The sequence below is a fragment of the Lepus europaeus genome, chromosome 10, assembly GCF_033115175.1.
Source record: "Lepus europaeus isolate LE1 chromosome 10, mLepTim1.pri, whole genome shotgun sequence".
NCBI lineage: Eukaryota > Metazoa > Chordata > Mammalia > Lagomorpha > Leporidae > Lepus > Lepus europaeus.
In genome coordinates, this window is record NC_084836.1 from 31,394,595 (window position 1) to 31,410,463 (window position 15,869).

The 15,869-nt window shown below is 41.8% G+C and overlaps 2 protein-coding genes across 4 annotated transcripts in view; both read left to right on the forward strand.

Moving 5' to 3' along the window:
• POC1B (POC1 centriolar protein B) overlaps window positions 1-15,869 on the forward strand; it is a 169,941-nt gene that overhangs the window by 455 nt on the left and 153,617 nt on the right. For all 3 annotated transcript variants that reach the window (XM_062203141.1, XM_062203140.1, XM_062203142.1), the window contains exon 2: window positions 295-379. In XM_062203141.1, the coding sequence (XP_062059125.1) occupies window positions 295-379 (85 nt within the window). The remainder of the gene's footprint in view (window positions 1-294; window positions 380-15,869) is intronic.
• GALNT4 (polypeptide N-acetylgalactosaminyltransferase 4) lies at window positions 595-5,633 on the forward strand. The gene has a single exon (XM_062203139.1). The coding sequence runs from the start codon at window positions 859-861 to the stop codon at window positions 2,608-2,610; it is 1,752 nt and encodes a 583-aa protein (XP_062059123.1). The 5' UTR covers window positions 595-858; the 3' UTR covers window positions 2,611-5,633.

Below are 15,869 nucleotides of genomic sequence, written 5' to 3' on the forward strand. Positions count from 1 at the left end.
CTGGGAACGTGCATTTCAAATGAGCCCAACCCCACCCTCAGGCCGTCCCTGAGATGCGCCTGCTTCTGGGAAGCGGGATTGCAGGATTTCCCCGGCGCTGCGGGATGAGCTGGCGCCCGGCGTCTCCCCGCGCGGCGTGGGCGCTGGCCGGTGCGCGTGCTGCTGCCCCGCAACCCCAAGCCCGCGATGGGGCCGGCTCCGGGGGTTGCGGCTGTGTGGACCGTCGACGTCCCCCCCCACACACACACGCGGGGTCTACATCTGGTTTGAACCCTCGACAACTTTCCTTCCCAGGAGGACCCCGTTCTGGAACGTTACTTTAAAGGCCACAAAGCGGCGATCACCTCCGTGGGCTTCAGCCCTAACGGCAAACAACTTGGTAGGTGTCACTGTTTTTATCTTGTGTAAGGAGACAGAAGCTCAGGTGGCTGGAAACCTCTCCTCCTGTCCCGGGCTCCCACGGGAGCCTCGGAGGTCCCCATCGGGGTCGGGGGTGGAGAGCGGCGGGGCCCCGGCCCCGGCCCCGGGCCCTGAGCCGCCCACCGGCGCGGGCTTGGAGGGCGCCTTTCGCCAAGTAACCGCCAGGAGGAGCGAGTAGGAAGGGGAGGGGTTTGTCCTGGGCCCGCGGAGGGTGGGGTGTTGGCTGGAGAGTTTGTGAAAAGTTCTGCGAAGAGCAGTAGGAAGTGGGCAGCGCGGAGTGCGGCGGCCGGCGGCCGAGGGGGGTCTCAGGTGCCCTCCGGGGAGCCCGAGGAGCCGCCGAGGAGCCGAGCGCCTGCATGAAGGCAGTGACCTGCCGGGAAGTTCACCTTCCAGGCTGCCCGTGCGAGGTGGTGAGGTGGCGGCCGCCGAGCCCCAGCCATGAGGATCCGGATGGCCGTGCGGTGGACCTGGGCAGGCAAGAGCTGCCTGCTGCTGGCGCTCTTAACGGCGGCCTATATCCTCGTGGAGCTCTCGGTCTCGGCTTTCCAGTCGTCCCCCGGGGCCGGCCATGCCAGGGAGGGGCGGACGACCAGGCGATTCGCAGAGCTGGAGAGAAACGCCGAGGATTTGTCGCGCCCGCTGTATGAGAAGCCCCCGGCAGACTCCCAAGCCCTCGGGGAGTGGGGGAAGGCCAGCAAACTGCAGCTCAGCGAGGGGGAACTGAAGCAGCAAGAAGAGCTCATTGAGAGATATGCCATCAATATTTACCTCAGTGACAGGATCTCTCTGCACCGCCACATAGAGGATAAAAGAATGTATGAGTGTAAGTCCAAGACGTTCAACTACAGGAGACTGCCCACCACCTCTGTCATCATTGCCTTCTACAACGAAGCCTGGTCCACCTTGCTCCGCACCATCCACAGTGTTCTCGAAACTTCTCCCGCAGTCCTGCTCAAGGAGATCATCCTGGTCGATGACTTGAGTGACAGGGCTTATTTGAAGACCCAACTTGAAACTTACATCAGCAATCTTGATAGGGTCCGCCTGATTAGGACCAGAAAGCGGGAGGGACTGGTGAGGGCCCGCCTCATCGGGGCCACTTTTGCCACTGGGGATGTCCTCACGTTCCTGGATTGCCACTGTGAGTGTAATTCTGGTTGGCTGGAGCCACTTTTGGAGAGGATCGAGAGAGATGAAACAGCTGTTGTTTGTCCTGTGATAGACACCATCGATTGGAATACCTTTGAATTCTATATGCAGACTGGGGAGCCCATGATTGGTGGCTTTGACTGGCGTTTAACGTTTCAGTGGCATTCTGTCCCCAAACACGAAAGGGACAGGAGGAAATCGAGAATTGACCCCATCAGATCTCCGACCATGGCTGGAGGGCTGTTTGCTGTGAGCAAAAAATATTTTCAGTACCTTGGAACATATGACACTGGGATGGAAGTGTGGGGTGGTGAAAACCTGGAGCTGTCTTTCAGGGTCTGGCAGTGCGGCGGTAAGCTGGAGATCCACCCGTGTTCTCACGTGGGCCATGTGTTCCCCAAGCGGGCCCCTTACGCGCGCCCCAACTTCCTGCAGAACACTGCTCGTGCAGCTGAAGTGTGGATGGATGGCTACAAAGAGCATTTCTACAACCGGAACCCTCCAGCAAGAAAAGAAGATTACGGCGATATTTCTGAAAGAAAACTGCTGCGAGAGCGGCTGAAATGCAAGAGCTTCGACTGGTATTTGAAAAACGTGTTTTCTAATTTACACGTCCCAGAGGATAGGCCAGGCTGGCATGGTGCTATCCGCAGTAAAGGGATCTCTTCTGAATGCTTAGATTACAATTCTCCGGATAACAACCCCACGGGTGCTAACCTTTCACTGTTTGGATGCCACGGCCAAGGAGGGAATCAGTTCTTTGAGTATACTTCAAACAAAGAAATACGGTTTAATTCTGTGACGGAGTTGTGTGCTGAGGTCCCTGAGAAAAAAAATCATGTAGGAATGCAGAATTGTCCTAAGGATGGGTTCCCTATTCCAGCAAACATCATTTGGCATTTTAAAGAAGATGGAACCATTTTTCATCCACACTCGGGACTGTGCCTTAGTGCTTATCGGACACCTGAGGGCCGCCCTGATGTGCAGATGAGAAGTTGTGATGCTGTAGATAAAAATCAGCTCTGGAGTTTTGAGAAATAGAAGAGCACAACAGCACTTTCATCGTGAGCTGACAAATAACTTCAAGGAAGTCAGAGAACCTTCCAGGAACCTCAGTGGAGATTGTATTTTATCTGAAGTCGCCCAGCGGTCATCTGGGAGAGCACTGGAGAGCTGTGGCGCATTTTGGTATATTACGCCAAAACTGGGTGCACAGAGTGCTGCTGTTTAATATTTCAAAGTGCCTTATGGGTTGTTCTGTTTAAGAGCTTTGTCAGTGTGTTCTCTTACTTCTTAAAGAAGTCGACTGTGAATTGAGATACACAAAACATTTAAGTGCCAGACTTAATATTAAAGAATGTAAAAGTCCAAATGAAATGAGATATGATTTATATTGATGGGTAAGTTTCACTGCACATCTCATTGTTTTCTAAAGCAAAACCCATAGATGCGCAGTTTGAGCTATTCTGTTTTGATGACATAGAACTTGAGTTTCTTTTAGCCAGTGCATTAAGATTTTGATTTTATTTTTAATCTAATTTTTCTTTAATCAAGTAGAAAGTCAAGTTCTTAAGGAGAAAGGCTTGGCTTAGATATATGTGTCACTGGAAGAGGACATTGTTTTGAATGTGAGTTTGGGGGTCTTTTTAATATACAGGCATCTCAGAGAACTACTCACATCTGAATGAAATGGGGAGCTATTTACATTCCACACTTGGTAAACTTGAGCTGTTGGACTTAGCTGATCTTTACTCCTATATATGAATACCTCAAATTGCTCTGATTTTGTAAGCTGTCCACTCTGCTTGTGTAGGGCATTTCTGATTGCACTTCCTTAAGTTATGAATGTACTAGATAGGGACTCATTCAGAACACTGTGCCTCCCTTTGTTAATGCTTAATCATTTAAAGTCAACACAATGGAGGCCCCTCTGAAGTTCTAACTGTGTTTACTGAAATGTGTGAAACTGAAAGTGGGCCAGGTCCTACAAAGACTGTGGAACTCTTTTTCTATAAGAGTTCTTGCTGATCAAGAAATTTAAGGATTTATCTTAAGAATACAAGGAAAAAAGGCCAGCCTTGGTGATGGTGAATGCTGCCTTCTAGCTTGTTTTTAGCACCCAGCAGCCTGGCAGTTAGGCTGTTGCTAATGAATGAAAGGCCAAATGAATGACTAGCTCAGCCAAGGAATGTGGCTTGGGTTGTCCTTTGACATGTTCGCTCCACAGTTTCCCCACCTGTAAAATCTGGGTACGGGGTTGGATCTTGTAGGTCCCTTCCAGCTCTGAAACGTTGGTTGTACATTCCACCCTCCTCAGATTCAGTCACCGTGCAGTGTTTGCCACACTTTGTTTCGTGTCTTCACTTTTAACATGTTGATCATGTTGTTGAGCAGTTGAGCATGTGTTGAACAGTTGTAAACCTGGAGAAGAGAAATGGTTTGAAAAATTAAGTGACCTGAGCGCACCTGGTGTTATTTCTGTGGGTGAAAAGTGTTATATTGTTTGTAATCCTTGCATTTTGCATTTTGACAATGTTGAGCCTATTTTGACTTTAAAACTCTAAAAGTAATTTTTTGACTAAGAATATAAATATTTCCTAAACTAAATAACTTGAGAAGCAAACATGTTAATATTTTTTTTTACTGACTTCATACCAGTGTTTTATCTAGAAATGATAAGGTTAGAATTAAATCTCAATTCACTTTGGTCTCGATTTATAAAAACTTCTCCATAGAGAATGAGTCCACATTACTCATAAGTAAAGCTGTTCACAGTGTTTGTTTCATGACTAGGAACTTTGCCAAACTCTGAATTTAAGAAAGTTGTTTAGGATTACCATTTCACAACACAAAGTTGCTATATAATCTTGACTGTTCTGCCTCTTAAAATGAAAAGGTATTGATGGTTTCTATAAGTTATCCAACAACCTTAAAGTTTATCAAAGAATTGTCCACATTCCACATAAAATGTTTTTGGACCTGGGTTTAATTTAAAAAGAATTAGTAATAATCCTATGAATTTTCCCAAAGAGATCCTCCTTACCTATCTTCTCCTCTTAGCCACTCTACTGTTTCTTTTCATTGTACTTATTTTTTATTTTTCTCTTGTAATTTATTTTTTGTTGTTCTTGCCAGCCTTGTGTAATATGGGAGAACTGAAATTGGCATGTTCTGGAAATACTTTATTTTGGTGTCCTGATGCCTCCCAAAAGGGAAGAGAGGCTTTTAAATCTACTTACTTCTTTATTTACCTTTTGTCCTAAATTGGCAGGTATGACCCAGCAGTCTTTTTGGAAGAAGTTTCAGGCTGGTGCTTTACTTACTATCAATAATTTAGAGTAGCTAGACTGTTCACTTCGCACAGTAGTATTCCAACACAGGAACAGATGTTCACATTTTTATTGGAACATAGCATGTTCCAGTTAATATCTAGAAGCAAATGTAATGCTACAAAATATATTTTGATTCCTTAATTCTAATTTTTTGGCACCAAAGCTCTCTTTTGCTATAGACAATTAAAATTTAAGTTAATTTACATGATTAATAGTAGTTTTAGGAAAATATTTTGTAGACAAGGAGTTTCTCAACTTTAAATATTTACTATGTTGTTTAGCACTCAATCGATTCTATGAATAGATTGACTAAGTAGGCATTTCTAGTAGCCATTTTAAAAAGAAATTATAATCTAGTCATCAGAAGGATCTCTATAATTCAAAATAACTTATTTGTGAAAGAAAATTTGTTTACTTACCCAGTAGTAGGTTCCTATATATTCACTATATTTTTTGGGAGATCAGATTTTTTTTAGATTGAAGATGAGATTATTTTTAAATTCTGTAGTCTTTGTTTAGGTCTCAATTTTAGTTAATAAAATATTTAGTTTTTACTTGTTTTTCCTTTTCAATTAATGTTTTAAGAAAACTTTTTAAATGAGCACAAAGAATGTTGAGGTTCAAATAAATCTCTTGAATGATGAATTTTTTTTTCCTGTGTGATGAGCAGCTTCCATCTTTTTTTCCTTTTGTTAATGGTATTTGCAATGTTGATTAAGAATATAAAATAAAATGTCTGCCTAATTATTTTTGCAAATGAATTCTGATTATTTTAGTCTTTGAGAACACTGCTTCTGTGTACACACATAGAATAATAATAGAGGTAAGGTACACAAGATATTTTACGTGAAAAGTGATTTTTTTATTTATTTGACAATACAGGCAGTAAAATCTAACAAAGTCAGGGTTCCCACATTATTTTGCAAGATGTCATTAACCACTAAGTATTCTAAAATGTTACTAGTGCCATTATTGCGTTATCTACTTGGGAACGACCTGGAAATGGTCAGGGATCTCTGGGATCCATTGTGGCTACTGTGAAAGGAAGCAAGTGGACACCTGGTCACATTAGCACCAGTTTCAGAACCCTGGAATGAAAGGAAAAATGTCTGTCCTGTAAGCCACATGATGCCAGGCTTCTGTCCATTCTTGTAGTTTTCTGCCACCAGTATCGTCTCATTCTTTTTGGTGATTCCTGACACCCCAGAGCCCCGCCTCTTCCTGGTGAGACACGCTGCCTGACAGTGGCCCAGATGTCTTATAGCCGTATTTGGGATTTGCATAGATAAGCTAAATATATTTTCACTTATCTCTTATTTTGTGGATACTTAAAAGCTACTGCAAAGCTAGGCACCTCTTACTAAGTGGCTCTTGCAATCCTGTCGACATCGCTTCATCTTTCTGTTTCAGTTTCATAAATGTAAAGATTGGAAAGATCATAGTGACAGCATAACAGTGGTTGCCCACAGGCTGGAGGAGTTAGGGATAGAAGAGAATTCCTAATAGGGACAGGAATTTTTGCAGAGGTAGGGAGTGGTGAGAGAAAAATGTTCTGGAGTTAGTGACAATGGGTCAAGTGAAACCGTGAATTATACACTTTAAGAGGGTATGTTATGTGAATTCTATCTCAACGTCTAAGAAAACTTCAGGAAAAAATGGCTGTAGAATTTCAGGTGCTTCAGAAAAGATTTCTGTGTACCTCTTGTCTCTGTGTATGACAGATGTTAGGCCAGCAGGATTTATTATCAGTAATATTTGACTCACTTTATAATTTTTAGAATTAATAAAGTTAGATATATTTGAGGGTACTGCAAGAAGTTTGTGGAAGATAGAATTAAAGGATGTGTATTTTCATTCAAAAATGTTTGAGATCCATGCATAGTTTTTTCCTAATAGACATTTTCTATGAATTTTTTTGAGGACATCAATGTTTTTTACGTAAATTATCTTTTAACTCCATTTTCCGTGTACTTTCTGGAGCACCCTCATCTGTCAGTCTCCCAACTTACTAGGTGGGACATGGAAATCACTTTGAAGATTTTCCTAAAATTTCAGACATCTCAATTTTTGTGGACAGGAGGTAGAGGTTACTGCAAAAGCTAGCTTGAGTTCCTAAGTTGTATGGATGTCCACAGCAGAAGTGGAGTAGAGGAGACCTTCTGACTTTACAGTAATTGGTTACTACTTTGTCTTGCATACCAAACTTTATTACTCTTCCAGGCTGGGCTAGGAGATTTATCTACCAGAGGTCAGGTATGTCTTTGGCTGTCTGGTTACTGTTCTAACCTACTTATTTGCATTTGTCTAATTCTGTTCAGAAGAGGAAGTGCTCTATTTATTTAGTATTCCTTTATTTAATTAATATACTGCTGTGTGCCAGATGCTGTCCTATGCTCTGAGTATGCATGCACAGGGTGAACACAAAAATTTGCATTGTAAGGTGTCATGAAGAGTTCATGGTCTAGTGGTAGAAGAAATAACAAACACATAAACCCATGTTTAAGTACAGTTTGATGAAACAAAATTGTGAAATGCTGTGAAGGACAGGAATGGAGTGCTTGGAGGAGTGATAACAATGGAGACATACTTAGACTAATGAGTGAAGGAAGACCTCTCTTTAGAAGTTAGATTTAGGGCCAGCACTGTGATATAGCTGGTAAAGCTGCTGCCTGCAGTGCCGGCATCCCACATGGGCGCTGGTTCACATCCTGCCTGCTCCCCTTCCAATCCAGCTCTCTGCTATGGCCTGGGAAACCAATGACCCGTGTCCTTGGGCCCCTGCACCCATGTGGGAGACCCGGAGGAAGCTCCTGGCTCCTGCCTTCGGATCAGTGCAGCTCCGGCCATTGCGGCCATCTGGGGAGTGAACCAGTGGATGGAAGACCTCTCTCTCTCTGCCTCTGCCTCTCTGTAACTCTGCGTTTCAAATACAATAAATATTTTTTATTTATAAAGTTAGATTTAACTGAAAATCTGAAGGAGGACTTAGCTAGGTGAAGACTAGAGAGAAGGTAGCATAGACGAAGACTAAGAGTAGGAAAGAGTTGTTCATAGATCAGAGAAATCAAAGAATGCCTGAATAGGTAGAGCCTGGTATGCAAAGGAAGAGAAAGAGATCAAGTTGCAAAGGGAGGCAGAGGTGACTGGGACAGGACCTTGGAGGCTATATTGGCTTAAATGGTAGCCTGCCAAAAGATCTGTCCATGTTCTAATCCCTGAAACCTGTGGTGCAACATTATTTGGGGGAAAAAAATCTTGGCACTTGTAATTAAGGCTCTCAAAATGAGGTCATCTTTAATTATCTGGATGGCTGCTAAATCCATCCACAAGTGTCTTTGAGGAGATAAAGAGGAGACCACAGGAAGCCAGAGGCAAAGATCGCTGTGGTGCAGCCCAAGCCAAGAAATCCCTGGAGTCACTACAAGCTGGAGGGGATAAGGAATGGGATCTCCCCTAGGGGCTTTGGATTTTGGACTTCCGGATTCCATATTTGTGAGAGAATAGATTTCTGTTTTTACAGGCTTTGAAATTTTTGTTGTACTTTTTTTTTTTTACATCAGTCATAGGAAACTAAGATTATAGACATTTTATTCATTTATTTATTTATTTGAAAGGCAGAGTTAGAGGCAGAGAGATTGATGTATTCTATCCATTGGTTCACTCCCCAAATGGCTGAGCTGATCTGAGGCTAGCAGCCAGGAGCTCCTTCCAGGCCTCCCATCTGGGTGCAGGTGCCCAAATACTTGGGCCATCTTCTACTTTCCCAGGCTGCTGGATCGGAAATGGAGCAACCAGAACGTGAACCAGCACTTATAAAATTATTTTAAGATTTTTTTTTTCTCAGAGTTGAGAAATTGTTGTCTGCAGCCTTACCACCTTGAACACACTGATCTCAGAAACTAAGCAGGGTCCGGCCTGATTGGTAATTGGATGGGAGAAATTGTTGAAGGCTTTTAAGTAAGGGGATGAAATGATATGATATCTATCTTAAAAGATCACTCTGGCCTTCTGGAGATTGGATTTTTGATAGGCAAGTCATTTAGAAGCTATTATAGTAATACTAGCAAGAAAAAATGATATGTCAAACCAGAATAGTAGCCTTCAAACTTCACTGGTGGCCTGGACAAAGAGAAATTTGGAAGGTATTAACATATAAGGGTATATCAAAATGTTTTTAGAAAGTGGAACTAAAAGATTATTTTGGTGCAATGACATTTTGAAGTCTGCATACTCATGTGTGATATTTAAGGTCATGGAAGTGAGTGAGATCATGTGAGAAGAAGTAGAACAGTGAGAGCAAATGGCCCATGTCTGAGTCCTGAAGATCTCTACCCTTTAGATCAGAAGAGGAGATTACAACAAAAAAATCTAAGTAAGAATAATCAGGAAGATCAGAGGAAAAGCCAAATTCTGGAGTAGGGTAGAAATGTTGAAGGAGGAGAAGAAAATACTAGTCATCGGAGATTGTGGGCAAGGGAAACTAATGAAGAGTTGCATATGGCTTTTTGTTGTTAAGATTTATTTATTTATTTGAGAAGCAGAGTTAGAGAGAGAGAGACAGAAAGGTCTTTCATCTGCTGGTTCACTCCCCAAATGGCTACAACGGCCAGAGCTGAGCCTATCTGAAGCCAGAAGCAAGGAGCTTCTTCCTGGTCTCCCACTTGGGTGCAGGGGCCCAAGCACTTGGGCTATCTTCCACTGCTCTCCCAGGCCATCTGCATGGCACTGGATCTGAAATGGAGCAGCTAGGACTCAAACTGGCACCCATAAGGGATGCCAGTGCTGCAAGCAGAGACTTAACCCACTATGACACAGTGCCAGTCCCTGGATGTGCCCTTGAAGTGTGGAAGAGCCATGTGAAATTAGCCATCATGAATTTAGAGTGTTTCCAACCTGGAAGAAGTGGGGGAGATGTACAACACAAAGAGTCTCAGAAAAGGCAGAATGATTGGAATTTTTCCAGGCAGATCTAGGCTCTGTCCCTCTCCCCAGGCCTGAAGTGTTCCTCACCTCTTCAGTCCTTGCTTGGCTGCCTCCTTGTCCTTCACACCTCCACTTAGAATGCCCCTGATCACTCTATCAGGTTAAGTATGCCACCCGCACACAGCATTCTCCTTATGACTTTCTGCTTTCTGTTTCTTGTCTGAGGTACAATTTAAAATGATGCATTTGCCTAACTTAGGATATATTTCCATGCATCTGCATTTGAATTAAATGCCCCATGTAGAGATGTTGTTTCTTAGGACCCCTCTCCTTCCTTTATTCCCCACGGTGTCTCACGTGCTGTTGGTGTCACAGATCTGTTGAAAGAAGTAATGATGATAATAGGAATAGAACATAGAGGGAGACTGAGCTGAAGTAGGTGAAGCCCGACAGAAAATGAGTGCTGCTTGAAAGGGCTCAAGAAGCTTGATTTTCCCAGCAGGTTTAAGTAGATGAGGAGGAAGGACTTTGAGAGGAGGATGTGGATGTCATCTAGTGGTAGCTTTGGGAAAGGCAAGAGTGGTCAGCTAGTGGTGGGTGGGGGGCATATCCAGAGCTGTGACAGTTTGCAGAATGATGGATGGCCACAGAGGCTTAAGGCTTAAACTACTTTGATCATGACTGTAGGAAACTGAATGTGAGACACTGTGGATCTCTTTGACGGGGTCTGTAGAGGCATGTGTTCTTTTTTTTTTTTTTTTTTTTTTGAAAGAGTTACACAGAGACAGACAGATCTTCCATCTGCCGGTTCAGTTGCCAAATATCCACAACAGCAGAGGTTGGGTCAGGTCAAAGTCAGGAACTTCACTTGGGTCTCCCATGTGGGTGTCAGGGGCCCAAGCACTTGGACTGTCTTCCGCTGCTTTCCCAGGTGTATTAGGGAGCAGGAGTGAAGTGGAGCAGCCAGGACTCGACCCAATGCTCATATGGAGTGCTGGCATTTCAAGTGGTGGTTTAACCCTCTACACCACAATGCTGGCCCCTGAGGTGTGAGTTCTTGTTATCACAGGATGGAGTTGGGAGGTGATAAGGGAGAAGAAAGAAAGGTGTAGCCTGTGAATTGTTGTCATACCTTTTTATAGATATAGAAGCTGAAAGTTCAGTAACTTGCCCCAAACTCTATACTAGTTGGCAGTTGAGCCAGGCAGTTGAGCCTGGTTTGGAGTCTGATTCCATAATAACAGTTTGCTGAAAGTTGTTTGTCTATTGTGGTTCTTGATGGAAACCCATGTAGTAGTAAAGTAGTAAAGTAATTTAGAATACCCAGAGACTGCAGTATTTCTTGAATTTTAATGTGTATCTGAATTGAAAAGCTTGTCAAAAATTCATGATCCTGGGTCTCATGCCAAACAATGTATAATTGACCAGAAATATGCATGTTTAACAAGACCCACATAATTCTTTTTTTTAAACTTTTATTTAATAAATATAAATTTCCAAAGTACAGCTTTTGGATTACAGTGGCTTTTTCACCCCATAACTTCCCTCCCACCTGCAACCCTCCCATCTTCCACTCCCTCTCCCATTCCATTCACATCAAGATTCATTTCAATTATCTTTATATACAGAAGATCAATTTAGTATATACTAAGTAAAGATTTCAACAGTTTGCACACGCACAGAAACACAAAGTATAAAGTACTGTTTGAGTACTAGTTATAGCATTAATTCACATAGTACAACACATGAAGGACAGAGATCCTACATGAGGAGTAAGTGCACAGTGACTCCTGTTGTTGATTTAACAATTGACACTTGTTTATGGCGTCAGTACAAACCCTAGGCTCTTGTCATGAGTTGCCAAGGCTATGGAAGCCTTTTGAGTTCGCCAACTCCAATCTTATTTAGACAAGGTCATAGTCAAAGTGGAAGTTCTCTCCTCCCTTCAGAGAAAGGTACCTCCTTCTTTGATGGCCCATTCTATCTACTGGGATCTCATTTGCAGAGATCTTTCATTTAGATTTTTTTTTTTTTTTTTTTTTTTTTTTGCCAGAGTGTCTTAGCTTTCCATGCCTAAAATACTCTCACGGGCTCTTCAGCCAGTTCCGAATGCCTTAAGTGCTGATTCTGAGACCAGAGTGCTGTTTAGGACATCTGCCATTCTATGAGTCTGCTGTGTATCCCACTAAGGCCCACATAATTCCAATAGAGATAATCTTTAAATCCCCTGTACTTTAAGAAGCATGGGTTTATTGGTTGGAAGTCTGGGCTACTGAGTCTGATAGAACTGGGTTCTATCTACATAGATGGTTTTCCATCTTTATGACCTTGTCAAGTGGCTTAACTGCACTAAGCCTCATTTCCTCATCTATAAAATAAAAATGATATTTACCTACACTGTTTTGAGGATTAATTAGAATGCTTATGAAATCATAATCATGAGTCCATAAATGTTTGTGTTATTATTGCCAGACATCAAAGGCATGTAGTATTTGAAAAATTATATTAAATTTCTCTAGATTGTCATGAGTAAAGATGAGTTTTTAAAGGATTTACAATTCCTTTAGACTTTTCTTAGACTAGCAAGATAATTACTTAGTATCATCTGGAAAGAAAGCATACTTAATTATTCCCTCATGCAGGGCAGAGAAATTTGAAGTTAGTAATGTCATACATTATATTACTGTTGAGTACTTGGATAGGACAAACTAATCCTAACACTCTTAAAGTATTGAAGTTTTTCTAGTTCAGATTAAAATACTGTCTTTTTATTGTGCACTAGGTTTATAGATGTGGATGTCTGGGGATTACATTTATTTTTCTTAAAAATATTTTTACAGCACTCCACATAGATTGCTTTGGAAGATTTTCTTGTTTGTTTTTCTCTGAAGAAGGCAGGCCAGTGTTTCTTTTGTGCTCCAGAAATCCAGTATGAACCTGGAAATGCTGTGAAAAGTACTAAATCATGGTGCCAAACCAGAAAGCCAAGATTAACCACAGTATTGATTTTTTTTTAGTAAGATATAATGAAGGTAGAAAACATATAGAAGAATTTCTGAAATAATTGAAAAATTCAAGAATTTTTATATGAAGGTACTTTGCATTATTACGATTCTCTTGAGTTTGGAATGAAAAGGCTGGAGGGACTATAATAAAAATTTATAGTTATCTAAAATACTGTATTGTGAACATAGACCTAGTTAGCAGGTTCTAAGATATATACTCTTTCATCCAGCCCAGCAATGATTCTTCCAGGAATTTATCACACTGATATATTTACATCTGCCAAAAGTGATGCAGGTACATTTCCATATCATTTGTAAAAGCACAAGAGTGTGCACAATTTAAATAAGGTAGACTGGTTAACCAAATTACGGAATAACTATACAATATAATTCTATATAGCTTTTAAAAAGAGTAAGGCAGATTTCCGCCTCCAGTGATGACAGAGTAATTGGTAGCAGAAAACAAACTCTAAAATGTGACAAAACATAAGTAGCAACTGTTTTCATGCTTTGAGCTACAAGGAGTACAGAACTGTTCCTTGCAAGAAGGGAAACAGAAGATGAGCCCCATGATGACCTTGGCTTTAATTCTCGGGGTTAGGGGTGCTTTTAGCGCTGCACAGCTGAGTGGTAGATCCTACACAGGGTGAGAGCCTGGCTGAGCTGAGGAGACTGACCTCAGGGCCTTGGGCTATGATTGACAGAGATGGAGTTTGTGGTTGGAGTCCTCAGATGTTCTTTGGCTGAGGGCCAAATAGCACATGTGCTTAGTGGGAATCTGAGACTCTAGGGGGATCTCTTTCATGGTGGACTAAGAATGATGATAAGAGTGACCATGCAGCGCTGCTTGTCCCTAGATCTCTAGGTGTGGCAAAGAAGAGAAATCTCTCAGAGTACGTCCAGGCTGTTAAGACACCAGAAGGACCATACCTTAGGAGTGAGTCCTGCACCTGAAATAAAGGGCATGCCCTAGAACTAAGTTCAAATCTAAAGTAGACCCGCCCTAACAGATTAAGATCAACTATGACAAGACCAAGAAGGAACCACTGATACATTTGTCTCCCAGAACAAAACTGAATCCTGAACTCTATTTTGTGGGATTGCTTTTTTGCAGTGGTATCAGTGATTCTGAAACTACTGATGGTCTATTCCAGGTTTGAATAGAAGCATATTGAGCTTAGTGAAAGCAGGGTTTCTTACGGTGGGAGAAGGAGTTACAAATATGGAAGACAAAAATGTACTTTATGGGCTGGTGTTAATGGCACAGTGGGTTAAGCGGCCTCTTTCAATGCTGGCATATCAGAGTACTGATTTGAGTCCTGCCTATTCCACTTCTGATTCAGCTTCCTGCTAATGCTCCTGGGAATGCAGCAGATGATGCCCAAGAACTTGGGTCCCTGTCACCCATGTAGGAGATCAGAGTGGAGTTCTGGCTCTTGACTTTAGCCTGGCCCAAACTTCCCTGTTGAATCTATTTGGGGAGTGAACCAGTAGAAAAAAGTCATCACTCTCCCCTATGTCTCTGTATCTCCATCTATCTCTTGTTTTGCTGATTTTCAAATGAATAAATAAATCTTGGGGAAAAAAAAAAGGGGGGGGGTGGCTGGCGCTGTGTTGCAGTGGGTTAAAGCCCTGGCCTGCAGTGTCGGCATCCGATATGGGCACTGGTTCTAGTCCTGGCTGCTCCTCTTCCAATTCAGCTCTCTGCTATGGCCTGGGAAAGCAGTGGAATATGGCCCAAGACCTTGGGCCCCTGCACCAGTTTGGGAAACCTGGAAGAAGCTCCTGGCTCCTGCCCTCAGATCAGCGCAGTTCCAGCCATTGCGGCCATCTGGAGAGTGGGCCAGCGGATGGAATACCTCTCTCTGTCTCTACCTCTCTCTGTAACTCTGTCTTTCAAATAAATAAAATAAATCTTTTTTTTTTTTTTAAAAAGGAATGTATTCTGTAGTGTTACATTAGAACTCGTAGTTTTTAATGTCTATGTCTGTATATACACGTATATATGGCTTTGAATAGCCCATTCCTTAGTTCTGTGCACTGAGATTTGTTTATTTCTAACTTGTTAGCTCTTTACCAACACATCAATGAGAAAAGGTAGTGCCCAGATCTTGGTTTCCAAATATCATTCTCCACTGGTACCAAATCAGAGCTTCTTGAAGGAAAAAAAGGCCAGTTCTTAGGTGCAGGCAGGGAAAGTACAACCTTAAAATATCTTGCAATCCTAGAAAGTAAGGAAATGCTCAAAGAATGGTAGACATGTATCAGAAAGACACAGAGGTGGACTTTAAGGGCTCTCACTAGCCAAATCTGAAACGATTTGAGTCAAAATGAATGACAGTTATGGATTGTAACCCATTAAATGAAACAGTCTGTTACTCCACAGTAATATAAGTAGCTGAATGAGTAAATAGCATAAAGGATGCTAAAATTAGCATGTGACAGTTTTGATGAGGAAAAGGATATTTGAATAATTTTAAAGTATTCTTCCATCTCTTCAAGATATTAATTACAAAGGGAAAAATACCAACTTTACATGGTAGGTATCATGTAAACTAAGTGATCAAGGATAATATCATCAATATTAGGACAAAGAGACATCTTGTATACTCTAATACAATGTACTAATAAAGCTACAACATAATCCTTTCAGTAATATATTCAGTATATACTGAATTGAATCACAAGGAGATATCAGAAAAAAATTAAGGAATATGGTATCAAAATAACAGACCTGCAGTCTTCAAGAGTATGAAGGTCCAAAGAGACAAAGGATAACCTAGGAATATTACCTAGTTACAAGAGACCAGACATGCTGCAATTAATGCAATACAAATGCTAGTTTCTTATACTACCTTGTAGTTTCTCTGTAGGCTTCAAATTATCAAATTAAACTTTACCAAAAATAAATGAGGAAGAAAAAGAATAAGGTCAATGTAGTAATAAAAGCTGATCTCCAATATTTATTTTTTTAAAGATTTATTTCATTTTAAAGGCAGAGTTAGAGGCAGAGGCAGAGAGAAAGATACCATGATCTTCT